Here is a 27,885-nt window from a genome sequence, read left to right on the forward strand (position 1 = left end):
AAAATAAAAAATAAAAGGCAACAATAGACCTCAGACTGCCCATGCTGCTTGAGCACGTAAAAAAATGACGGAGTTGTCCAGCAGAAACAAAAGGGAACCAGCAGACATCCACCCACAAATATTGCTAATAGTGGCCTTCAAACATATTTTAACACAACATTCCATCTATAAACAAATCAGACACCCTGTCACACAGCCATACATTCAGTTGGCTTCACACGCACACACACAACAGCTGATCATTGCGAGAATATTGACTACCCCCTGTTGTGGTCAATACATCATTACACAGACACACATGTTCATATAGCACCTTGTCAACTGAGGCTGTGGGCAATTTACAATCAATTCAGTGAAGGTTATTGCTAGGAGACTAACAGTGCTATACTAACCAATAAGTTTGACACAAAATACAGATACAACAAACTCCATCGACCCTCCAAACTTTAGTTTTGATCCCATGAAACGTACAATGACCCTACATTACAACTCCTCCATTAGTTCAGACAACAGTGCTCAGAATGAAGGATGGAAGTCAAGAGGGTCCTTATGGGGTATACTGTTTAGCATAAAACAAGAAATGTAAATGTAATCTTTATCGTAAAAGATTAACGTAGAATGTGCATAAGAAACTGAAAAGCGTAAATTATAACTTAACTGTTAGCATAACCATGCTAAAATCTCATAAAAGTCGTATATGTACATCTACATAACTCAGTGTTTCGTATTTGCAAAACATGAACTGCAGTAATGAAACGAGAGAAGAAACAGCTGTCACCATGTTTCCCAGACTGATGATCTGCATGCACATAAATACAATTTCACATTTTGACAGCTTGTCCGCTATTCACATGTTTTTTTACTGACAAAGACCAAAAGATAATGACTACTGACTAAAGGCTGTCAATTAAACTGTCTGCTTGTGACCCCCCAACAGGACCCTCAGCCAAGGGGTTCCTGTCACATTACTGAGGGTTAGGGTGTGGGGGTGATGCCAGTGCACCCATTTTCAGAAACCTTTGTTTTCAACCTTCTTCGTCTATCCCTCTATCACGTGTTGTTTTTTAAACTCTGTGACTTGGACAGTGTGTACCACACTCTTTCACCCATCCCAACCCACACTTAGTCTTTCTTAAATCCTGGATCTGCCTCAAAATCAAAAATCAAATGTATAGAAATTTAATGCTGACATTGTCTTTAATAAGTTGCTAGTTCTAAAAACCATACTGACACGGGACTACTCACAATTTGTACAACTGGATAGAGTTCATCACACCTGAGTATTCACTCTGCTGAGCTGATTCAACATCACTGTTCTTATCGAACATTCATTTTCAATCACGAGTTTATGGATTCTGTCCTTCAATGTTGATCATGTTAATGTATTTAAGACTGCAAGAAACAAGGACTAGATCACTATTTTCCAAAAATTGAAAATACATCCTACTTTTAACATTTATATATCATAATATATTTCAAAATATATTTCAATCATTATTCTATTCATACTTACTTTTCAAATTTGATAATAAATTGCACACAACCTATATGACATACATCTCTATTTGTTAGGAAGATATATACACATATATCATTGTATATCACACTATGCTGTTCTCATATAGATTTCACTGTGAATGGTTCTTCAAAGGTGAGGATCTGCATGTCATGGGTGGCAGCGGCCACATTGTCCAGCGACGCCCCCAGCCCAGACAGGTGAAGGAAGAACGATTCCTTCTCTACCTGCACTGTCAGATTGGTAATTCCAAATTCTCGGAAAAGTGATGTCACCTGCAAAGAAGATAACTTGGACACTTAGTCTATTATATCAATGAGAGTTCAGAGTATTCTATGTGTCAGTGTCAGGTCAATATAAATACACATGACTAAATAAAAGCAAAGTCACTGAACAGTCTCAGTGATTAAGGTCAACATTATAGTCTATTAAGCCTAGGTGGTTATTTGACACATATTGGCAATCCAGACCATTATTTGGACAAGCAATGGGACATTTGAAATAAGTATTTAACTCAACCTGAACCTGGTAATGGAGTAAAATCACTTCTCATCACTTCAAATTGGGCTCAATATGCCAACAATGTGCGAAGCCAATTCCTTGTGAACACCCCACCAATGATATTGCAGGAATAATACTAAAAGTGACGTAAAACTATACTCACTCACTCAAACTGAAGTTTAGCACTCTGTCTTACATATCTAGCAAGAGCCAAGACGTTTTACTAAAATGTTTTCCTTTCCAAAACAATATAGCTTAAGGCTTATCAGATAATCCTTTTCAAATACATGTAACACCAATTCAGCATAAAGTTATGTTGTCTTGTTTTATCAGCTCCATTTCCTGGCTTATCCCAACAAATCCATGTTTACAGTGATGCTGCAGTAGCCGAGTAGTCTGGAAAGATCCTGATTCAGTTCCCACCATGCATACAGAGGGTGAAGCCAATCTTTTGTCCCCTTCAGTGATATGGACCTATCAAGATCCATGGTAGAATAGGTCATCAGTAGCCCACCCTTGCCGTAAAAAGTGACTATGCTTGTCGTAAGAGGGATCGGGTGGTCAGACTCGCTGACTTGGTTGATGCATGTCATCGTATCCCATTTGCGTGAATCGAAGCTCATGATGTCAATCACTTGATTGTCAGGTTCAGACTCGGTCATTTACAGACCGCCGTCATATAGCTGGAATATTGCTGAGTGTGGCCTTAAACAACAAACCAATGAACAATCAGTGGTATGGTTAGACTACTGATCAAATCAGTATTAAGGCTCCACACATTACTTACCTGGGTAATGATTTTCTGTTCACTTTTGTCGGGCGCCACTTGAACATGCAGCATACCGATGACCTTTGATGACGTATGCCACCAGAAGTAAGGGCGTCGGTATGATATTACACCATCTATCGTCAAAACCTGCAACACCAAACACAGCAACCAACTAACATTAGTTATTTCATACAGACACATTGATATTTTCATGAATTATGTTCATTGCTCATTTCGACCACTACACAATTTGCAGCTAACAATGTAATCAAATATTCAGTTGTTATAACAGTCTCACTATGTACAATGATCTTACCTTTTGTAAAATATGTGTTAGATCTTTTTCCATTTCTGTCGGAGTTCTTAGAAGTAAAACTGTTGTTGTATCTTTCAGTAAAGGCAACACACTCAACAATATGAGCGTCGCAATGAATAATGAACATATAGGGTCAGCCACGTTCCAGCCAAAGTTCTCTATAATCAGCGTTGATATAATGACGCCAACACTGCCCATGGTGTCTGCTAGCACATGTAGAAACACCCCTGAAAAACAACAAATTCTGTCAGCATTATGATTACATTGCACATGACCAGGTACAATTAACAATGTTTTCATTCTTGAAGACCACCTTCCACAAGTTTAACAAGCATGAACACAGTGAGTGAGTGAGTGAGTGAGTGAGTGAGTATGGTTTAACGCTGCTTTTAGCAATATTCCAGCAATATCACGGCGGGGTCACCAGATATGGGCTTCACACATTGTACCCATGTCGGGAATCGAACCCAGGTCTTCGGCATGACGAGCTAACGCTTTAACCACTAGGCTACCCAACCGCCCCAGCATGAACACAGTGACAAAAGGACGTCAACCAGCACTATAGTGTGTCCTTCCTTCCTTGTTAAGCATTAGAAATTGACACTAGTCCTATAGTCCTTGTGAAACTGCCCAATAGTTTAGTTATCACGAGGTCTTGTAGAAACTTGTCATTTTTAAGGGTTTTGCTATATATTATCATTATAAGGACTAGTGGACTAAAAATGTTTGCTGTGATGTGGCAGTGATTGAGAATGTTTAGGGAGTAATAATCATGAAACACATGTACAATTGCTATAGAAGACAAACTTAAGGACTTGCATAGGTCATTACTGTGTCAAATAAGCTACTTTCATATTATTTTCCTGATCATAATCCTTTTGTCTGAATGATCAAATCTTCTTCTGTGAACAACATATAACATACCCAGTTTTCAGGAGCTTCAGTGAAACAAACCCACTGGGACAATTAGATTAACAAGTGATGAAAGTCAGTCATCAAGGAGGAAAATAGAATCGGGTAACATGCATGTCATTCTTATGAAATCATTTTAACATGGTGTCATCATGTGTATGCAAAACATTATCAAACATGGCAAACATGTTATGACTAAACGAATGAGGCAAGGTTATGTCAAGAGAGGCCAGTTAATCATTGAAATCTGGAAATTGGAAAAAATAGAATTTAACACTGCATTAAGGGAGAAGGCGGTAATAAGTGCTGCACTTGTGCCCAATCCCTTTGTCTTTTTGGACAATGAAATATGTTTAATAATAATTTAATAATAATAAGTTGTATTCCAGCAAAAGGGATACCAATAACAGGCTACACACAACGTACCTATGTTCCAAATTAAAACCAGGTCCTCGGTGAAAACACAGTGAGATAGTGAGTGAGTCAAAATTTACAGTCATGTCGGCAGTATTTCAGCCGTTTTGTGACAGCTATCACACAGCCACTGGCTAATAGTAAAATGTGTGCAGCTCAAGTCATAATGTCACTTACCCTGCATGTTCGTATTACTCCCAAAGTGGGAGTGACCATGGGAAGCATGCGACGGACTTCCATGGCTGTGTCCATGATCCCCCCACAAAGAATGGCTTTGTTCACATGGACTTGAACTTCCATGTGAATGGCCATGACTTCCATGATTGTGACCTTGACCTCCATGAGAATGACCATGACCTCCCCCATGTGCGTGACCTCCCCCGTGAGAGTGGCCATGACCTCCATGGCCGTGTCCATGTGAACTACTGAAGGCGAATATACCAATAAGATTTACTGCTAAACCAAGAACGGAGACAGTCTGAAAAACAAAGGAAAGCCATTTTACAAGAAAAGTTTTTCAAACATCAAATACTGTTAAATTTAGGCGAAAATATGAAACAACCTCTTCCCCAACAACAAGAAGAAAGAAGAAGAATGCTTCATGGAAATAGAACTCTACACAAGATAGGGGACAATATAGTCAGATGGTCTACTTTGAGTCCCAGTGTTCTCTCGCCTCTTTTTGTTGCCTGTATATTCCGTTTAGTCTACCACGGTTACTAAAATTCTTTTACAAAATTTTGCTTTAACAACTAGACTTCTCCACTGCCCAAAGTCTTACCAGCAGTTTTGCTGTTTTGATCTCCGGTGGCTCAAAAAGTCGCGTGACGGCTTCAGCAAATACAAATATAGAAATGATGACAAGGAAGAGGCCATTAATAAAACCAGACAGCACTTCAACCCGATCATACCTGAAAAGAATAAAACCATAAACAATAAAACAGTGCAATTTCACAACAAAGTAAAATAAAACAAACTTATAGTCCTGATTCAGTGTATCATCTACACAATATTCACAAACAAATTTTAATGATAATTTAATTATTTATTTAGTAATTGAAAATCTCACCCGTATGAGAATATTCTTGTTGCTTTCCATCTGGTCATGATGGAGGCATACAAGCCCATGACGAGGGCCGAGCAATCAAACAGCATATGGAACCCATCAGATATTAGACCGAGACTGTTGGTCCACACGCCGTACAACAGCTCTACAAACGTGAACATCTGCAACACAGTAAGCTACATACAGCACCAGCAAATACCAAGCCATCACAAGTACAACAACAGCAACTATGGATGTTCAACTCCACAGTCAACAATATGCTAGGTGTGCCTGTCAGGGCAAGACAAACCAGTGGTTGATAGCATGACTGCTATCAGGTCACAATGACATCCTTTGAAATGCACGCTAGTCTGCTAGCCTGAGACTACTAAATTGGGCTGAGGACAAGTAAAAATCCAATAATGGCTATTATTCTGAACCTTTAAATGTTTCACTTGTGCTACAAATTGGAACTGAATAAAACTGACAGAAAATGTAATCATATTAAACAGTTTTGTCTCAATCAAGCAGGGCTGGGGACCTAGCTGAGCTCCAAAGGAGCACAAATAACCAACATCAGATGTAAGACATCACCACATTCTGAACCGCTACCATCTATTCACACAACATTTAAACTTTACTCATGACCTCGGCCCCTTAGGCAAAGCATATTATAGCTACAGTTATTTTAACTCTTATACTTTAACCATGTTAACATATGGATTAATAATAAATGTATTAAAAGCAAAATACATTTGCAAAGTGATTTCATAACAAGTTATTGCAGTGGTTACTTAGAAGAGAAAAGTGCTAGTTATATAATATTAAAAAATATAAGATATCTATGCAATGAATCTTAAAGAACAATGTTGTCTTTTTTTTTTTTTGTTTAACGCCGCACTCAGCAATATTCCAGGTATATGACTGGTATGGTCTGTAAATAATCAAGTCTGGACTAGACAATCTAGTGATTGACATCATTAGCATCGATCCACATAATTGGGATCGATAACATGCATCAACCAAGTCAGCGAGCCTGGCCACCCGATCCCGTTAGTCGCCTCTAACGACAAGCATAGTCACCTTTTATGGGAAGAACAGGTTGCTGAAGACCTATTCTACCCCGGATCTTCATGGGTCATGTTACTAATGAGAGGGATGTTTATACAATTGCAGAATGATCGCATTCAAAAGTTGGTGAGATATGGCAATATCTTTTGGGAGAAAAGGAGCAGATGTGAAAATTGTGAGAATATCCAGGAAATACCAAAAGTATTTTAGGTTGCTGCGCCTGTTTTAATGCATGATGCACAACTACCACTCATTGCTTATTTCTTAAATACACAACGTTGAGGTTGAGGCTCGCTGACTTGGTTGATACATGTCATCGATCCAAATTGTGTGGATCGATGCTCATGATATTAATCACTGGATTGTCTGATCCAGACTTGATTATTTACAGACGACCGTCATATAGCTGGAATATTGCGGAGTGCAGTGTTAACAACGAACCAACCAATTACAAGAGGTTGTCATTTCTTGAGTGCAACCCACCAGGTTAATACACAAGAAGTAGAAGATCTTGCGGGAGTTTGATTCCTCCAGAATCTGTCGAAGGCCGTTTTTGAGAATTATGAAAGCTGACTGTGATGTGCGATGGAAAGCCTCCCCTGCAAAACTGTACAATGGAAGTCCGGATGGAGAGTAGCCAATGAAGCTGCCCTTGGCACTGCGGCTTGGGGACACCAGCAACCATGTACCTGGTGGAGCAAGGTAGAGTCATAAATATCCTAATTTTCAAAATATTTGTACTTATGAAGGACATCTCTTTTCTTAAACTTTAAGAGTGGTGAAATGTTGCATATGGGTGATGAAAGAAACCAAGATATCTTGTCATTTTCTGTTCCAGTGCACAATAAAAGAAAACACATATGCCCTCTGAAAATATCAGTGTGGGATTCTTCATCATGTTAATACAACAAGTCTAAGGTTGACAGTTAACAAGTCTGGATTGTGGGGGAAATACCAAGGACCGATGATGACCAATCTCATTCAAACCAGATTTCAGTGTTTGAACCGCTACACTAAACATGCTAAAGATCTGAGGACATCCCATCATGCCCATTGCAGGTTACGTCAAAATGATCTTTGCGAACTTTGACCAAGCAATGCAATGACTAACAGGAAGTCAACAATAGCCAATGGGAAAGCAGCTTTCTCCAACTTCACGGCACTAGTATCAAAATGTCGACCTCCATACTAGATTACGCTTTGAACAATACTTTGACAAAGTTCTCAATTCAAAATTTGAAAACTGAACAAAAGAATATTCTGGAATGTCTAATAGATGTCTGGAAGATTGTATGTACTTCCCACAGGCTGTGAAAAAATCTCTTCTGCTTCAAATGTTCATCCCACAGAAGCAAGCGACAGATGACGTTGAACATATGGCATGAGTCATACAACCTGAGCTTTCATTCAGAATACCATGTGTTAACCTTTCCATGGTTACATGATTAGAAAACACATTCAAACCTTCGTGATTTTGTAAGCAACGTTCTTATTGGTCTGATTAAAGGTTGTTCTGACTTGACCTGTAATGGGATGTCCTCAGATCTTTGAGTAGCAGTGATGTGCACTAAGATCTGATTTTAATGAGATTAGATGATAATACACAAAAGTTCAGACCCGCATATAACAGTCCTTGGGAATGGATTCATTAGTTTATGGGTACTTTTGCATTTGCCTGCAATCTCAAACCATCTGATTAAACATCATCTGGTCAATAGTAAGTCTGTCATGAATCTCTTACTAATTCACAAGAATGACCTTCAAAAAGACACACAGAAAAAATGTCACAACATATTTGGATTTGTGGGGAAAAAGTTCAAGATTCTTGTAATGACCGCTTGCACACTGGTGGCAGTGATGATACTGGGAGGGTGAATCAGCGTTAGAAATTGGCACTAGTCCTGTAGTCCTTGCCAAACTGCCCAATAGTTAAGGTATCACAAGGACTAGTAGAAATTTGCCATTTTTAAGGGTTTTGCAAGATGTTATCATTATAAGGACTAGTGGACTAAAACTGTAAGTTTCTATTGCTGGTGAATATGTAACAAAGTTGTCACATGCTGGGAGGCAGCTTGCATAACATTCAGTTATCTAGTGATTATCATATATAACCCTGCTCCTTAACTCACCCAGGATGAGAGCCATGAGGCTGAAGACAACTCCCCCCGAGAGGACATGGTCCTCCGTGATGACTTCCCTCAGCTTGTGCATGGTGGTGATCTGGGCCATGTAGGGGTGATTCCAGGTGGAGCTGAGGAACAGCGCCCCCAGGGAGATGGCAGCCACGCCGTATAGAGCCGTCTTCTGTGGCTGTAGATGGTTTATGGACACTGCCTCGATGTAGAAGTCAATCAGGAAGACGAACATGATGACCAGCAGAAGAGGAAACAACAGGTAGAGCCATGACTGTATGTCACTCTGGAAGTAGCATACAAACACTGATATACAACAGTAGAGCCATGACTGTATGTCACTCTGGAAGTAGCATACAAACACTGATATACAACAGTAGAGCCATGACTGTATGTCACTCTGGAAGGAGCATATAAACACTGATATACAACAGTAGAGCCATGACTGTATGTCACTCTGGAAGTAGCATACAAACACTGATATACAACAGTAGAGTCATGACTGTATGTCACTCTGGAAGGAGCATACAAACACTGATATACCACAGGTACAGCCACGATTGTGTCACTCTGGAAGAAGCATACAAACAGTGATATACCACAGTAGAGCCATGACTGTATGCCATTCTGGAAAAAGCATAAAAACACTGATATACAACAATAGAGCCATGACTGTATATCACTCTGGAAGTAGCATAAAAACACTGATATACAACAAAAGAGCCATGACTGTATGTCACTCTGGAAGTAGCATACAAACACTGATATACCACAGTAGAGCCATGACTGTATGTCACTCTGGAAGGAGCATACAAACACTTACATACAACAGTAGAGCCATGACTGTATGTCATTCTGGAAGGAGCATACAAACACTGGAATACAACAGTAGAGCCATGACTGTATGTCACTCGGGAAGGAGCATACAAACACTGATATGCAACAGTAGAGCCATGACTGTATGTCACTCTGGAAGTAGCATACAAACACTGATCTACCAATGTAGGGCCATGACTGTATGTCACTCTGGAAGTAGCATACAAACACTGATATTCAACAGTAGAGTCATGACTGTATGTCACTCTGGAAGGAGCATACAAACACTGATATACCACAGGTACAGCCACGATTGTGTCACTCTGGAAGAAGCATACAAACAGTGATATACCACAGTAGAGCCATGACTGTATGCCATTCTGGAAAAAGCATAAAAACACTAATATACAACAATAGAGCCATGACTGTTTGTCACTCTGGAAGTAGCATACAAACACTGATATACAACAATAGAGCCATGACTGTATGTCATTCTGGAAGGAGCATACAAACACTGATCTACCACAGTAGAGCCATGACTGTATATCACTCTGGAAGTAGCATACAAACACTGATATACAACAATAGAGCCATGACTGTATGTCACTCTGGAAGGAGCATACAAACACTGATATACAACAGTAGAGCCATGACTGTATGTCACTCTGGACGTAGCATACAAACACTGATATACAACGGTAGAGCCATGACTGCATGTCACTCTGGGAGGAGCATACAAACACTAATATACAACAGTAGAGCCATGACTGTATGTCACTCTGGAAGAAGCATATAAACTCTGATATACAGCAGTAGAGCCATGACTGTATGTCACTCTGGAAGTAGCATACAAACACTGATATACAACAGTAGAGCCATGACCGTATGTCACTCTGGAAGGAGCATACAAACACTTATATACAACGGTAGAGCCATGACTGTTTGTCATTCTGGAAGGAGCATACACACACTGATATACAACAGTAGAGCCATGACTGTATGTCACTCTGGAAGTAGCATACAAACACTGATATACAACAATAGAGCCATGACTGTATGTCATTCTGGAAGGAGCATACAAACACTGATATACAACAGTAGAGCCATGACTGTATGTCACTCTGGAAGTAGCATACAAACACTGATATACAACAGTAGAGCCATGACTGCATGTCACTCTGGAAGTAGCATACAAACACTGATATACAACAGTAGAGCCATGACTGTATCATGTGTATGTCACTATGGAAGTAGCATACAAACACTGATATACAACAGTAGAGCCATGATGACTGTATGTCACTATGGAAGTAGCATATAAACACTGATATACAACCGTAGAGCCATGACTGTATGTCACTCTGGAAGGAGCATACTAACACTGATATACAACAGTAGAGCCATGACTGTTTGTCATTCTGGAAGGAGCATACAAACACTGATATACCACAGTAGAGCCATGACTGTATGTCACTCTGGAAGTAGCATACAAACACTGATATACAACAGTAGAGCAATGACTGTATGTCACTCTGGAAGGAGCATACAAACACTTATATACAACGGTAGAGCAATGACTGTATGTCACTATGGAAGTAGCATATAAACACTGATATACAACAGTAGAGCCATGACTGTATGTCACTCTGGAAGGAGCATACAAACACTTATATACAACGGTAGAGCAATGACTGTATGTCACTATGGAAGGAGCATACTAACACTGATAGACAACAGTAGAGCCATGACTGTTTGTCATTCTTGGAGGAGCATACAAAAACTGACATACAACAGTAGAGCCATGACTGTATGTCATTCTGGAAGGAGCATACAAACACTGATATACAACAGTAGAGCCATGACTGTATGTCACTCTGGAAGTAGCATACAAACACTGATATACAACAGTAGAGCCATGACTGTATGTCACTCTGGAAGGAGCATACAAACACTGATATACAACAGTAGAGCCATGACTGTATGTCACTCTGGAAGTAGCATACTAACACTGATATACAACAGTAGAGCCATGACTGTATGTCACTCTGGAAGGAGCATACTAACACTGATATACAACAGTTGAGCCATGACTGTATGTCATTCTGGAAGGAGCATACAAACACTGATATACCACAGTAGAGCCATGACTGTATGTCACTCTGGAAGTAGCATACAAACACTGATATACAACAGTAGAGCAATGACTGTATGTCACTCTGGAAGGAGCATACAAACACTTATATACAACGGTAGAGCAATGACTGTATGTCACTATCGAAGTAGCATATAAACACTGACATACAACAGTAGAGCCATGACTGTATGTCACTCTGGAAGGAGCATACAAACACTTATATACAACGGTAGAGCAATGACTGTATGTCATTCTGGAAGGAGCATACTAACACTGATAGACAACAGTAGAGCCATGACTGTTTGTCATTCTTGGAGGAGCATACAAAAACTGACATACAACAGTAGAGCCATGACTGTATGTCATTCTGGAAGGAGCATACAAACACTGATATACAACAGTAGAGCCATGACTGTATGTCACTCTGGAAGTAGCATACAAACACTAATATACAACAGTAGAGCCATGACTGTATGTCACTCTGGAAGGAGCATACAAACACTGATATACAACAGTAGAGCCATGACTGTATGTCACTCTGGAAGTAGCATACTAACACTGATATACAACAGTAGAGCCATGACTGTATGTCACTCTGGAAGGAGCATACTAACACTGATATACAACAGTAGAGCCATGACTGTATGTCATTCTGGAAGGAGCATACAAACACTGATATACCACAGTAGAGCCATGACTGTATGTCACTCTGGAAGTAGCATACAAACACTGATATACAACAGTAGAGCCATGACTGTATGTCACTCTGGAAGGAGAGTACAAACACTGATATACAACATTAGCGCAATGACTGTATGTCACTATGGAAGTAGCATATAAACACTGATATACAACAGTAGAGCCATGACTGTATGTCACTCTAGAAGGAGAGTACAAACACTGATATACAACATTAGCGCAATGACTGTATGTCACTATGTAAGTAGCATATAAACACTGATATACAACAGTAGAGCCATGACTGTATGTCACTCTGGAAGGAGCATACTAACACTGATATACAACAGTAGAGCTATGACTGTTTGTCATTCTGGAAGGAGCATACACACACACTGATATACAACAGTAGAGCCATGACTGTATGTCACTCTGGAAGTAGCATACAAACACTGATATACAACAGTAGAGCCATGACTGTATGTCACTCTGGAAGGAGCATTCAAACACTGATATACAACAGTAGAACCATGACTGTATGTCACTCTGGAAGGAGCATACTAACACTGATATACAACAGTAGAGCCATGACTGTATGTCACTCTGGTAGAGCATACTTACACTGATATACAACAGTAGAGCCATGACTGTATGTCACTATGGAAGTAGCATATAAACACTGATATACAACAGTAGAGCCATGACTGTATGTCACTCTGGAAGGAGCATACAAACACTTATATACAACGGTAGAGCAATGACTGTATGTCACTATGGAAGGAGCATACTAACACTGATATACAACAGTAGAGCCATGACTGTTTGTCATTCTGGGAGGAGCATACAAACACTGACATACAACAGTAGAGCCATGACTGTATGTCATTCTGGAAGGAGCATACAAACACTGATATACAACAGTAGAGCCATGACTGTATGTCACTCTGGAAGTAGCATACAAACACTGATATACAACAGTAGAGCCATGACTGTATGTCACCCAAGTGACGCCTACTAACCTGTAATGTGTAAGGGAAATAAGGTCTATTCTAACATGGATACCACCTCTCTGGTGGGAGACAATCAAGGTCTATTCTAACACGGATACCCATCTCTCTGGAGGGAGAGAATCAAGGTCTATTCCAACATGGATACCACCTCTCTGGTGGGAGAGAATCAAGGTCTATTCTAACACGGATACCCATCTCTCTGGGAGGAGAGAATCAAGGTCTATTCCAACATGGATACCACCTCTCTGGTGGGAGAGAATCAAGGTCTATTCTACATGTTCTAACATAGATGCCCACATCTCAGGTTGGTGACCATCAAGATCTATTCTAACATGGATACCAACCTCTCTGTTCTGAGAGAATCAAGATCTATTCTAACATGGATACCACCTCTCTGTTCTGAGAGAATCAAGATCTATTCTAACATGGATACCACCTCTCTGGTGGGAGACAATCAAGGTCTATTCTAACATGGATACCACCTCTCTGGTGGGAGAGAATCAAGATCTATTCTACATGTTCTAACATAGATGCCCACTTCTCAGGTTGGTGACCATCAAGATATATTCTAACATGGATGCCTACTTCTCTGTTCAGAGACAATCAAGGTCTATTCTAACATGGATACCACCTCTCTGGTGGGAGAGAACCAAGATCTATTCTAACATCGATGCCCACCTCTCTGTTTGGAGACAATCAAGGTCTATTCTAACATGGATACCTATCTCTCTGGTGGGAGAGAATCAAGATCTATTCTACATGTTCTAACATAGATGCCCACTTCTCAGGTTGGTGACCATCAAGATATATTCTAACATGGATGCCTACTTCTCTGGTGGGAGACAATCAAGGTCTATTCTAACACGGATACCACCTTTCTGGTGGGAGAGAACCAAGATCTATTCTAACATGGATGCCCACCTCTCTGGTGGGAGAAAATCAAGATTTATTCTAACATGGATACCACCTCTCTGTTCTGAGAGAATCAAGATCTATTCTAACATGGATACCACCTCTCTGGTGGGAGAGAATCAAGGTCTATTCTAACATGGATACCACCTCTCTGGTGGGAGAGAACCAAGATCTATTCTAACATGGATGCCCACCTCTCTGGTGGGAGAAAATCAAGATCTATTCTAACATGGATACCACCTCTCTGTTCTGAGAGAATCAAGATCTATTCTTACATGGATACCACCTCTCTGGTGGGAGAGAACCAAGATCTATTCTAACATCGATGCCCACCTCTCTGTTTGGAGACAATCAAGGTCTATTCTAACATGGATACCTATCTCTCTGGTGGGAGAGAATCAAGATCTATTCTACATGTTCTAACATAGATGCCCACTTCTCAGGTTGGTGACCATCAAGATATATTCTAACATGGATGCCTACTTCTCTGTTTGGAGACAATCAAGGTCTATTCTAACATGGATACCAACCTCTCTGTTCAGAGACAATCAAGGTCTATTCTAACACGGATACCACCTTTCTGGTGGGAGAGAACCAAGATCTATTCTAACATGGATACCCACCTCTCTGGTGGGAGAGAACCAAGATCTATTCTAACATGGATACCCACCTCTCTGTTTGGAGACAATCAAGGTCTATTCTAACATGGATGCCCACCTCTCTGGTGGAAGAGAACCAAGATCTATTCTAACATGGATACCCACCTCTCTGGTGGGAGAGAACCAAGGTCTATTCTAACATGGATACCCACCTCTCTGGTGGGAGAGAACCAAGATCTATTCTAACATGGATACCCACCTCTCTGGTGGGAGAGAATCAAGGTCTATTCTAACATGGATACCCACCTCTCTGGTGGGAGACAACCAAGATCTATTCTAACATGGATACCCAACTCTCTGTTTGGAGACAATCAAGATCTATTCTAACATGGATACCACCTCTCTGGTGGGAGAAAATCAAGGTCTATTCTAACATGAATACCACCTCTCTGGTGGGAGAGAATCAAGATCTATTCTAACACGGATACCAACCTCTCTGTTCGGAAAGAATCAAGATCTATTCTAACATGGATGCCCAACTCTCTGTTTGGAGACAATCAAGATCGATTCTAACATGGATACCACCTCTCTGGTGGGAGAAAATCAAGGTCTATTCTAACATGAATACCACCTCTCTGGTGGGAGAGAATCAAGATCTATTCTAACACGGATACCAACCTCTCTGTTCGGAAAGAATCAAGATCTATTCTAACATGGATGCCCAACTCTCTGTTTGGAGACAATCAAGATCTATTCTAACATGGATACCACCTCTCTGGTGGGAGAGAACCAAGATCTATTCTGACAAGGATACCTATCTCTCTTGTGGGAGAGAATCAAGGTCTATTCTAACATGGATACCCACCTCTCTGGCGGGAGAGAATCAAGATCTATTCTGACAAGGATACCTATCTCTCTGTTTGGAAAGAATCAAGATCTATTCTAACATGGATGCCCAACTCTCTGTTTGGAGACAATCAAGATCTATTCTAACATGGATACCACCTCTCTGGTGGGAGAAAATCAAGGTCTATTCTAACATGAATACCACCTCTCTGGTGGGAGAGAATCAAGATCTATTCTAACATGGATACCACCTCTCTGGTGGGAGAGAACCAAGATCTATTCTAACATGGATACCACCTCTCTGGTGGGAGAGAATAAAGACTTATTCTGACAAGGATACCTATCTCTCTGGTGGGAGAGAATCAAGATCTATTCTAACATGGATACCCACCTCTCTGGTGGGAGAGAATCAAGGTCTATTCTAACACGGATACCCACCTCTCTGGTGAGAGAGAATCAAGGTCTATTCTAACATGGATACCCACCTCTCTGGTGGGAGAGAATCAAGGTCTATTCTAACACGGATACCCATCTCTCTGGTGGGAGAGAACCAAGATCTATTCTAACATGGATACCCACCTCTCTGGTGGGAGAGAATCAAGATCTATTCTAACATGGATACCCACCTCTCAGCTGGGAGACAATCAAGGTCTATTCTAACATGGATACCCACCTCTAAGGTCGGAGAGAATCAAGATCTATTCTAACATGGATACCCACCTCTCGTGTGAGGTATATGAAGGCTGCCCAGGGCCACAGTAGACCAGCTGATACAAATGTTGACAGAGCATGAAGACGTTTTGCCCCGCCCACTTCCACTGACAGTTTTTTAGCAGCTGCATTGTAGCCCACATGAAGACACAAGGTGATGAACAACAGCACCACACCACCCTGTAACAAACCACAGTCATACTTTGATGCATATGTTTGGGACAATAAAGTGAGTGAGTGAGTGAGTATGGTTTTACGCCGATTTTAGCAATATTCCAGCAATATCACGGCGGGGGGACACCAGAAATGGGCTTCACACATTGTACCCATGTCAGGAATCGAACCCGGGTCTTCGGCGTGACGAGCTAACGCTTTAACCACAAGGCTACCCGACCGCCCCCGGGACAATAAGTCAGTGAACAATAAGTGAACCAAGTCAGTGAGTCACATTTAACTCTTATTTAGCACTGGAATCAACCACTGTTAAAGAAGCATGCATTAATATCACAAACTGTGTTATAATGTTTATATAACCAAAATTAAAGAACAAACAGCATCTGATTATAGTAACTTTATTATAAAATATATAAAGTAAGGTGGAAGTTTCGTAAATGTGAAAGCCAGGAGAGAGACAGACTTACTTTGTGGTCAGACCATCCAACCAGATTTACAACGTGATAGAACACATGAGAAATAAACGTCCCATGGATGTCATCATGGCTGGCTGCAAGAGGAACATTTCAGGGGATAATGAGTGGACACTGTGTTCAAACAGTATTTCAGTTGTATCAACGTTAATCATTAATGTGGCAGGAAACATCAAAGTGAAGTAGATATTTAGACAGAAACTGAATTATCATGATTATACTTTAAACCAATCACATAGATGCTTAAAAAGCATGTCCGAAACAAAACACTGTCTAGACGGGTGGCAGAGTGAGACACACCAAGACACAGATTTCAACATCATGTAGCACCACTATACAACTGATTTCTATATAGGTGGTGAGGTGAAGTGAAATGGCGTCCAAGATTAGAACACTCATATAGCAACATACATGCACATGTGTGTGTGAGTAGCAGCTTGTACTAGTCCGGACTGATGCCGATTTATAGTACTAGCCAACAGAGATACAATGCCGCAGTTTACCATGAACACCCCACTCAGACACATTATACTGAATCCGAGCCGACCAGATCTTGTTTTAGACACTTAATGCCGAGCGCCAGACATGGCAACAACAATACTATGTTTTAACTTCTTTTTGTATGACACGGCCGGGGATCAAACCTTGGACCTTCTGCTCTCTGGGCGGACGCTTTACTACTAGACCACGGAGGCAGTCCAATTGCTATATAGAAATGCAGTCATGAAATGCAGGATTCAGCAGATAATAAAGCTTGAACATACTGAAAATATACTTCCAGGATGAAATATTAACTATGACCATGACCTTACCATCATGTTCAGACATCATGTCAAGTTTCTCATCATGATCAAACAAAAGAAGTGTGACCACGGCAACCAAGAAGAAAACAGCACCGCGGGACTGAAACAGGAGAAACAAAAAATTGAAAGCTTATACATATGATTTGTGTATGACAGAAATAAGTAAATGAATTACAGTTGCATTGTCTACATATACGCTATAAACAAGGATATGAAGAAGTTATGTGGGAGGCTTTATTGCACAAGAGTGTGAATTATAGAGGTCGGCTGTATTTCTAGTTTTGTCTTTCCATTAGTGCATCTTCCCGAGGCAAGAGAGTTAACTGACTATAAAAGTCCAGTTTCCACCCTTGCTGAACTAGGCTGGGATTATGGAGTTACATTTTGGCTGGTCTATGGAGTCTATGCATAGTCCAATCAAAATCGCGCACCGAAATCGAAATCCGGTTCGTAAACTGTCATGCAGAGTTAGGTCGATTGCAGGATTTGCACAGCATGTGCACCGCCAAGTCGTTGTCAACAGATATTTTCCAAATCTTTTCAAGTTTTTAATCAAGGTGCTCACGTGATTTGATGCACTTGCGATGTAAGACCAGTTTTATTACAATATAGATCTGATTATCTCTGGAATATTTGAAATTTTCACAAAAAGGGGCCATGTCAGAAAATTCCCCCAGTGAACCCTGATACATGCCAGAAGCATTAAAAAAAGCAAACTACCATAATCTAATTGTGTAACCATGGTACCATAGGACTATTAGTAGTTGTGCATCAATTAAGTAACAAGAAATGAGAACAAGTGAAAATCTAGTTATGTTACACAGACACTTGTCCAAAGTAAGCTGTGGACGAGATGGAGTTAACATGTGTCTGTCCGTCATGTCAAACTGTACATGTGTAACCCATGTCTATCGGTACTGATGACATTTGGCATCACCTTCGCAGGGCCTCCTCCATTGTTTGTGAAGAGAGCTGTAAATCCCGCGATGATCACAACATCACTGTGCTCGAACAACAAAATGGTTCTGAAGCAAAGATACATAGTTTTTAATGAGTGAGTGAGTATGGTTTTATGCTCCTCTTAGCAGTATTCTAGGAATATCACGACAGGGGACTCAATATTATTCCCACGTGGGGAATCAAACCCAGGCCTTCAGTGTGATGAACAAACACTTGAACCACCAGGCTATCCCACCACTCCACATACATTATAAGATAGGGGACAATCCAGCCAGAGGGTCAATATTGAGTCCCCGTGTCCTCTCACTTCTTATTGTTGCCCGTTTATTCAGTTTAGTCCTTTATCATGTTTAATCAAACTCTTATTTCAAAGGGTTCTTGTCATGCTTATAAAAAATAATTTGAAATTTGATATAAGATCATCTGTTTATCTCATATTGTTTCAAATTAGGTTTACACAGTAGGCACATTTTTACAACTAAAAATGGATTTTCTGTTTGGTGTTCTGATCACCATGAGTTAAATGTGAAGACCATTTGTGAGATTGTACTCGAACTACACTACGGACAGTGCTGGAATCTAGCTTACTAGCTCTGAGTGGGCTATGAACATAATGCATGGAAGCACAGTTGAACATCATCTCACCTGAGGGGACCACACAAGGTGAGTCCAAACATCCACAAGAAACCAATAAGGCTGCCAACAAATGCATGTCTCACTATCCGGAAGAGCTGGAACAAGTAGAAAATACTACAGTACAAGGACCCCAACAGTACAATCACCCAAGAGGACAAGCATCCCAAGAGTACAATTACCCAAGAGGACAAGCACACAAGAGGACAAGCACCCAAGAGGACAAGCATCCCAAGAGTACAATTACCCACGAGGACAAAACACCCCAACAGTACAAGCACCAAAGAGGACAAGCATCCCAAGAGGACAAGCACCCCAACAGTACAAGCACCCAAGAGGACAAGCATCCCAACAGGACAAGCATCCCAAGTGTACAATTACCCACGAGGACAAAACACCCCAACAGTACAAGCACCCAAGAGGACAAGCATCCCAAGAGGACAAGCATCCCAAGAGGACAAAACACCCCAACAGTATAAGCACCCCAACAGTACAATCAACCAAGAGGACAAGCATCCCAAGGACAAGCACCCAACAGTATAAGCACCCCAACAGTACAATCAACCAAAAGGACAAGCACCCAAGAGGACAAGCATCCCAAGAGGACAAGTACCCCAACAGTATAAGCACCCCAACAGTACAAGCACCCCAAGAGTACAAGCACCCCAAGAGTACAATCACCCAAGAGGACAAGCATTCCAAGAGGACAAGCACCCAACACTGAGTACTGACTGAGTATGGTTTTACGCCGCTTTTAGCAATATTCCAGCAATATCACGGCGGGGGACACCAGAAATGGGCTTCACACATTGTACCCATGTCGGGAATCGAACCCGGGTCTTCGGCGTGACGAGCGAACGCTTTAACCACTGGGCTACCCGACCGCCCCTCAAGCACCCAACAGTACAAGCACCCCAACAGTACAATCACCCAAGATGACAAGCACCCAAGAGGACAAGCACCCCAACAGTACAATCACCCAAGAGGACAAGCATTCCAAGAGGACAAGCACCCCAACAGTACAATCACCCAAGAGGACAAGCATCCCAAGAGGACAAGCACCCAAGAGGACAAGCACCCCAACAGTACAATCACCCAAGAGGACAAGCATTCCAAGAGGACAAGCCCCAAGAGGACAAACACCCCACCTTTAACTTTCAGAAGATAACGAGGAGGAGGATAAGCCTTGTGAATCCAAACAATGCAAACTAGTCGAAAGCATTGTTAACCTTTCAGACCTCATGAGAGCTCATGGAAATGAAGTAGAATGTGACGCCCATGCCTCATGGTATAACTGCTTTGATTTGTCTTTCTGTTATTTCTCTTTGAAGAAAGGTTCCCATGCTTACCTGATTTTTTGTCAGTCTCCTGCCTGTGCTCAAGGGCTTCTGAAGAAACAGCAGTGGTACAGCAGTCCTGAAACAAACATGCAGACCAACTGTCAGTCACATGGGGCCTGTCACAATGATGGCACTGTTGCTTTATCAGCTTTATCAAACAGAGAATTATCCACATAAGTTGTGAGGTGAAATTGGGTTTAACGTCGCATCAAAGATTATTGCACTTAAGTCATACATGTATAGTGACGTGCATGCATGTGTTTATGTGGCTGCTTGTACTAGTCCGGGCTGATGCTGATTTATAGTGCTACTGAGATACAATGCCACAGTTTAACATATATACCCCACTCAGACACAGCATACTGACTCCGAGCCAACCAGTCCTTGTTTTAGCCCCTTACTACCGAGCACCAGACAGGGTAACAAGTACCTTCTTTTAACGTCATTTGGATCGAACCCCGGGCCTTCAGCTCTCCAGGCGGACGCCCTACCACTAGACCACGGAGGCGGTCCACAGACTTTGTCCTCCGCTTCTTATGATATAACCTTAGTCTTTAAACTTATCATTGCACCAGGGCCTAAGTCCATCTTTTATCATCCAACAAGATGAAGCAACAACTTCGGGATGAAATATGATGCTGTGACATCACCATTATACAAATGTTTATTTAATGATTATGAACACACCACATATTTAGCGAATATTGCCAGCTCCCTCGATCAATATCAGTTTCTTGGGCCAATAAAACATGATATTCCCCGAAATGTGGTCAATAATTGTTTTATTACACAATATAAAAAAGAACATTTCAATTTGAGTTTTTAATAACTCATGCTGCTTCACAGTAAGCTTTTTGAGACGCTCTCGCTGACTGGCTGAAATAATTTCTCTGCTTTGAGTCCATTGGCTTAATATTGTAATCATGCAGGGTAATACCACTTTTGTTCGCTGCATGGCAGGGTGGGTCTCAGGATAATATCGTGTTTTAAAGGTCATGTGTTCTTTTCTGAACTAATGAAATTACATATATAATGTCTGTGATGTACCCTTACCTTAACCCGGTAAACTATAACAGATAATCATGATGACAAATGTGTTCATCATGTGTATGGCTATGTTATACCCACTGCCCTCAGCATTGCTCAAGGCATGACTAGCAGTATTGTTAAACGAAGGAGTGTAATCACATGGTAAAAGTTCAGTGTTGGAAAACTGACCTCTTAATTTGTGTTTGATAACGGACATAATAGTGAGTGAGTGAGTTGGGTTTAACGCCGCTTTTAACATTATTCCAGTGATATCACGGTGTGTCAGCTTAATGTGGGAGGAAAGCCCGAAGTGATGCAGGTCTCAGACGTTAACCACGTCGGTGAAACCCACGAGCACGGGTATGGTGCTGACAAACCTAGAAACATAATCAGGGCGAACCAGGATTCGAACCCACAATCGTGTTTCTGGCGTGCCTCAATCAGACTGCTGACTGGGGGTGGATCGCTGCAGCAAGGTCACTATACTATATGTATCACGATATATAGGTCAAGATACGACACATATCGTGATACACATATTTACGTCATAACGAGTTGAATTTTCTTGACTATAAATATGTCAGAGTAGATTTAAAAGGAAAAGCTCCATTTGTAGAGCTTATTTTTAGTAGTTAATTTTAAACAATAACTGTAACATATTTTGCAATATTTGACTCACAAAAATGCTGGGTGTCTTTAAATGAGTAATAAGTAATTTATTTTAGCAATTGTATTGTCTTGTACCGATACAGAAATAAATGTATCGTGTATTGTATCGTCACATGTAACTCATGGTGCACTGATGTATTGTTTTATCCCCATTGCTGTTCTCCTATTATCATGTTGTAACATTTGTTTCAGGACGCATTACCACATGTCCAAGTAAGGAGGCGTTACCTTACTACTCTGATGTACCCGTTCATAAAAACTAAAGAATGTCATCTTTACCATATTTACCTCATGATTTTTGGCTTAAATCAAAGATACTTTTGTTTAGAGACAGATTATATATTTTTTTCTGTTTACTGCATGTTTTCAATCTTCACATAATTCATAACCAGTGCTTTCAGTTTAACATGTTTATCAGCATCTTCCTGAGGCAAGGGCGTTAACCGACTATAAAAGTTTTCACCCTTGCGGAAATAGGCTGGTATTCCGATGTTACATTTTGGCTGGACTACCGAGTCTATGCATAGTCCAATCATAATCGTGTGACGAACTTGACATCCGGTTCGCAAACAACATTGATTTCAACATGCAGATTTCGGTCGACTGCATGTCTTTGCAAAGCATTTTTACCTTCAACTGGGCATCGACAGCTATTTCGCAAATCTTTTCATGTTTATAAATTAAGGTGCTCAAGTGATTAGATGCACTTTGCGAGGTTACACCTGTTTTATTACAATATAGATCTTGATTGTTGATCAGATCGTCTTGACCATGTTGACTCGGTGCCACCATTTTGTTTAAAGCAAATGCAAGTGACATGAGAGGTGGAATCTGATTGGTCAGTAGGTGGGACACAGAAGGGACATAATAGGATTGTAATAGCCACTGGTGGCGCTACGATTGAGCCCGGATTCCAGCCTAGTTCGGCAAGGCTGGAAACTGGACTTTTATACCGGTTGTCAGTTAATGCCCTTACCTCAGGAAGAGGGTTTATCAGCCAATAATGTATGTTGCTCTGTGTCTCGTTACAATTATACAGGAACAAATACTAACATGTGTACTGAAACCTATTTCTCTACAAACATGACAAACACCCAGAGGCAACTACTAATTGAACAAGTGAATTTGGATTTCATGCTGACATAGGCAAAGTCATCTAAAATATGTTTATCAAAACGTATTAATATGATAATATGATCAATTGGTGTATCACCATGATCACTAATCATGCTAATCACAATAGTTTACATTCATAAAATAATTGGATTGATGTACATATACTATGTATGCAGTAGACACAGAAAAATATCCTGCATAGAACAATGTTTTTTGTTTGTTTATTTGTTGTTATGTTGTTATTGGCAGTCTGTAAATAAACGAGTCTGGACAAGACAATCCAGTGATTGACATCATGAGCTTCGATGCATAGAACAATGTAGAACATGTAGAAATTAAGTAGTAGAATATGTAGAACATGTAGAATATGTAGAACATGTAGAAATTAAGTAGTAGAATATGAAGAATATGTAGAGACATGTGGAATATGCACATGATGTAGAATATGTAGAATATGCACATGATGTAAAACTTGATGAATATGAAGAACATGTAGAACATGTAGAACATGTAGAACATGTAGAATATGTAGAAATATGAAGAATATGCACATGATATAGAACATGTAGATTACATAGATAATGTAGAATATGCTCATGATGTAGAATACATTGAACATGTAGAATATGGTATACAATAAATAGGAATAACATCAGCAAGTCTAGTAAAATTCTGTTTGGTTCAGTAATCTGAGCTAATAACATGAACAATAACCCATAAACATAAACTCAATAAACATTCTGTGCTTATTGATATGATTGAACTACAAATGTTCTTCGAGGTCAAGTAGCCAATAAAGGGAATTATCAGGAGTAGACATGGTAGCTCTTACCCTGCCTTCACAATGAAGAGGAACTGTACCACAGGAATCAACTTCAGCAGATCATAGGCCAGGAATAGACCAACTGCACGTAGGAATTTGGAAAAGGCTAACAAGCCAACATACAGGGTCAAGCTGCAAACAGAAACAGACACTCATCAAGATTCACTCGCATCAAGGATGTCGAAAATCAAAACAATTCATATTCATAATGTCAACTGAAGATAATATGATTGGTCTCAACAAAGGAATAAGTAACACATCAAGATAAGTGAGAGAGTGAGTGAGTTGGGTTTAACGCCACTTTTAACATTATTCCAGTTATATCAAGGCGTGTCAGCTTAATGTGGGAGGAAAGCCCGAAGAGATGCTGGTCTCAGACGTTTATAATTGGGGATTCGAACCCACAATCATAGGTAGGTTTCTGGCGTGTCCAAGGGACGCAACTCTGCACAGCGAATCGCGGCGCCTTAGACGACTGGGCCACCCGTGCCCCCCATCAAGATAAGTAAGCCAGTCAGCATGGTCAGGGACAGAAATAAGCACTAGCCCAGAACAGTTTAGTTAATGTTGAAGGTATCCTAAACATGTTAAGGGATCGCAGAATTTCAAACATTTTGAGGTATAACTATATTTTATTACTATTTCGGCTAGTAGACTTTCTTCATTAATTTCTATCCCTGCCAGTACATGGTGAAAGCAATAGTTGCTTCACATGGTAAAAGACGCAGCTGATCATGCTTATCAACATGTTGACTTCAAGATGAAACTTGCTGACACAAGCATGATTTGTGACAGCTCAAAACCTGCACCATGAAACATAAACATGCCCCACTGAAATATTACAGTGATTAATCACGAAACTAGAGATAAGAGTACAGCGTACTGAGCACACCGGTAATCAGATTTAAACTGTGCAGGTATTGCTTAAGAAGCTGAAGTGCTGCATACTTTCAAATGCCTCTCATATATATGCTAGTGAAGAATAATGTTTGAGCATATCAATGTACCAGTACATTAATACAGTATACTTTGTTCAAAGGCTATCATCAATATTTCCAGGATTTTTATGATAATGTCATGATAGAATAGAGAAAATTTAATCTCATTAAAAGAGTTAAAATTTGAGGGCACCTCCATAGAACTTAAATGGTCGTGTCAGGTGAACCCTGAGCAAACTTTGACAGCCCACTCTAACATGCTCTAAGTCAGTAGGAGAAGATTGCATGGGTTTTGGGCCGTCAGCTTTCGAAAATGTTCGGCTTCATTTTATTACCATCATTATTCAGAAAGTTGTACAAATTATCAAAAACAACCCAGAGAGAAGAGAATATTCCTTTGACAGTACTGTTTTGGGATGTAGATCATCGTAAGTTGATGCCACAGCGCTCAGAAATGACAGAGTGGATGAAAAAATGACGACAATATAATCATGATAATGGTGCTGCTATATTTTCTACTTTTGCAGCCAGTCATTTCTGTTCGGTTTCAAGGTAGAGAAATCAAATATGCTGGTTTGAATTTAAAAGCCCTGACGCTGGTTGGAAAGTTCACCTGACACGACCTCCTTTCTTTGGAGCAGTCCTAATACCTTCACATGCAGATTTATCATATCAGAGAAAAAAATCGGATTTTGAAGAGATTGAAGATATATAACTGGTGTCAATGTAGAGCTAGGTTACGTGTAGACTTAACCACTCCAAATTTAAAATCTCATGCTCTGTGTTTGGTTCCAAATTCAATTTTGAACAATTAATCATGAGAAGAGTACTGGTCACCTAGCTCTACATGGACAACACAGTGTTTATCTCCTAATTTTGGTGATATTCCAAACCATGAAGACAATGCATCATTGTGCTAAGTTTATCATGTTTATTTTCATAAACACTTTGATCATGTTGTTTCTTTGCATCTCCAACAGCTGATATTGATTGAAATTAGACTAGAATATATACTAAATGATCATGATGACTTATATTCATAACTGTACACATGGTACAAGCCCTTATATCGAAAACAGAAAAAAGACATGGTGCCATCTTTGGCTTGTAAAAGTTTTCTGTTTTCACTGCACAAATTTTTTACACAGTCCTTGTTGACCACATCTTGTCAGGTGACAATGACTGAGCATGCTGAGTGCAACTTGTAAATCATCAAACGGGAGTGGCGCACATTTTCAGATCTAATTAGCGTTATCATGGTTATGGGGGCACAAACGCGCTTCGCCAGCTTCCTGGTTTGGCTATAGAATGTATTGATTATTTGACGCTCTACCACTGCATCAAGAGTGCCATGACATGTAATTAGTGCTCGTTTAATGGGTCATTTGTACCTCATTAACACGCATGTGCAGTTAAGTAAATAATGAATTGCACATGCATGCTACTGACATCACCATGATCACATCCTCTCCATTTATCTTTTTTAGGAAGCCACGCCTGCCATTGTCTATCAAAATGAGTAACCAATCAAGCGACGAAATGTGTTAAAATGGACTATACTCTAATAGGATTACCCTCGTTGAATTATCGGAAACACTAATGAAAAGGTAAGAATTTATGGCTAACCCTAGCTCTAACCAGGCTAACCTTAACATGCTTAAGGATCGAAAAGGGGTGTTGGATTGGAAAGGCATGTCAGCTACCTAAGATCGAAAAGGGGAGTCTGATTGGATAAGGGTGACAGCTCCATAAGATCGTAAAGGGGTGTTGGATTGCCAAGGCATGTCAGTTCCCTAAAATCGCAAAGAATTGTCGGATTGCCAAGGCGAGTCAGCTCCCTAGGATAAAAAAGGCGTGTTGGATCGCCAAGGCATGTCAACTCCCTGAGACGGGTGCAAGAGCACTCAAGCGAGAACCAGTACAACAGTATAGAGTCAGCTGTATCTACAGCATGGTAATTGAGCTGTTGGTAGAAGCTGCGCCCGGTAAACTGCATTGTTCAATTTGTGCCCATAAAACTGTATGACAGGCATGCGGTTATCTAGTCCATTCCCTTAATGAATAAATAATAACACTTTTGGTAATCTTACCTAGACGTTGAACTGTATATAGCTCGACCTGACAGCATTTTTGACAAATAGACTGCTTGCTTACTCCTGTGAATGATTCAATATCCAGATAGACCGTTTAAACTGCCACTTTATAGTTTATCTAAGGTCTTCTTTGTTAATGGCATTGTTGAAAGGTCCTTTCCTGAAACTCCCTTCAGCGTAGGGTTTTGTTGTACAAAATAAGCAGATAATCTACTCGCAAATGAATCTGAACAAAACATCGATGCTTCTGTCAATAACTCGGACAACAGCCGGCACTGAGGCTTGGAGTCGTATCTCCGTAATTTGGTAACAATTGAAATTTTCCCTTATAAATGCGCTCAGATCTATCCATGAAAATGGTCTGAGTGAAGTTGCTCAAATCAATTCCGCACGATACGTGTAAAACAAAACTTTCTTCGTAGCCAGGCTGGCACTTTCATCCACCGGAAGGA

General features: G+C 40.4%; 1 protein-coding gene across 1 annotated transcript; it reads right to left on the minus strand.

The window, feature by feature from the left end:
• LOC124134099 (zinc transporter 5-like) lies at positions 1-27,885 on the minus strand. The gene is made up of 16 exons (XM_048399944.1): positions 27,431-27,885; positions 24,412-24,534; positions 20,775-20,841; positions 19,438-19,523; positions 18,770-18,857; positions 17,842-17,932; positions 17,024-17,106; positions 16,392-16,562; positions 8,674-8,962; positions 7,028-7,233; positions 5,498-5,655; positions 5,210-5,339; positions 4,606-4,906; positions 3,103-3,329; positions 2,805-2,933; positions 1-1,791 (listed from the first exon to the last, which is right to left on the minus strand). The coding sequence occupies exons 1-16, from the start codon at positions 27,466-27,468 to the stop codon at positions 1,618-1,620; spliced, it is 2,361 nt and encodes a 786-aa protein (XP_048255901.1). The 5' UTR covers positions 27,469-27,885; the 3' UTR covers positions 1-1,617.

The sequence above is a fragment of the Haliotis rufescens genome, unplaced genomic scaffold (genome assembly GCF_023055435.1).
Source record: "Haliotis rufescens isolate VD_foot unplaced genomic scaffold, xgHalRufe1.0.p SCAF_1, whole genome shotgun sequence".
Lineage (NCBI taxonomy): Eukaryota > Metazoa > Mollusca > Gastropoda > Lepetellida > Haliotidae > Haliotis > Haliotis rufescens.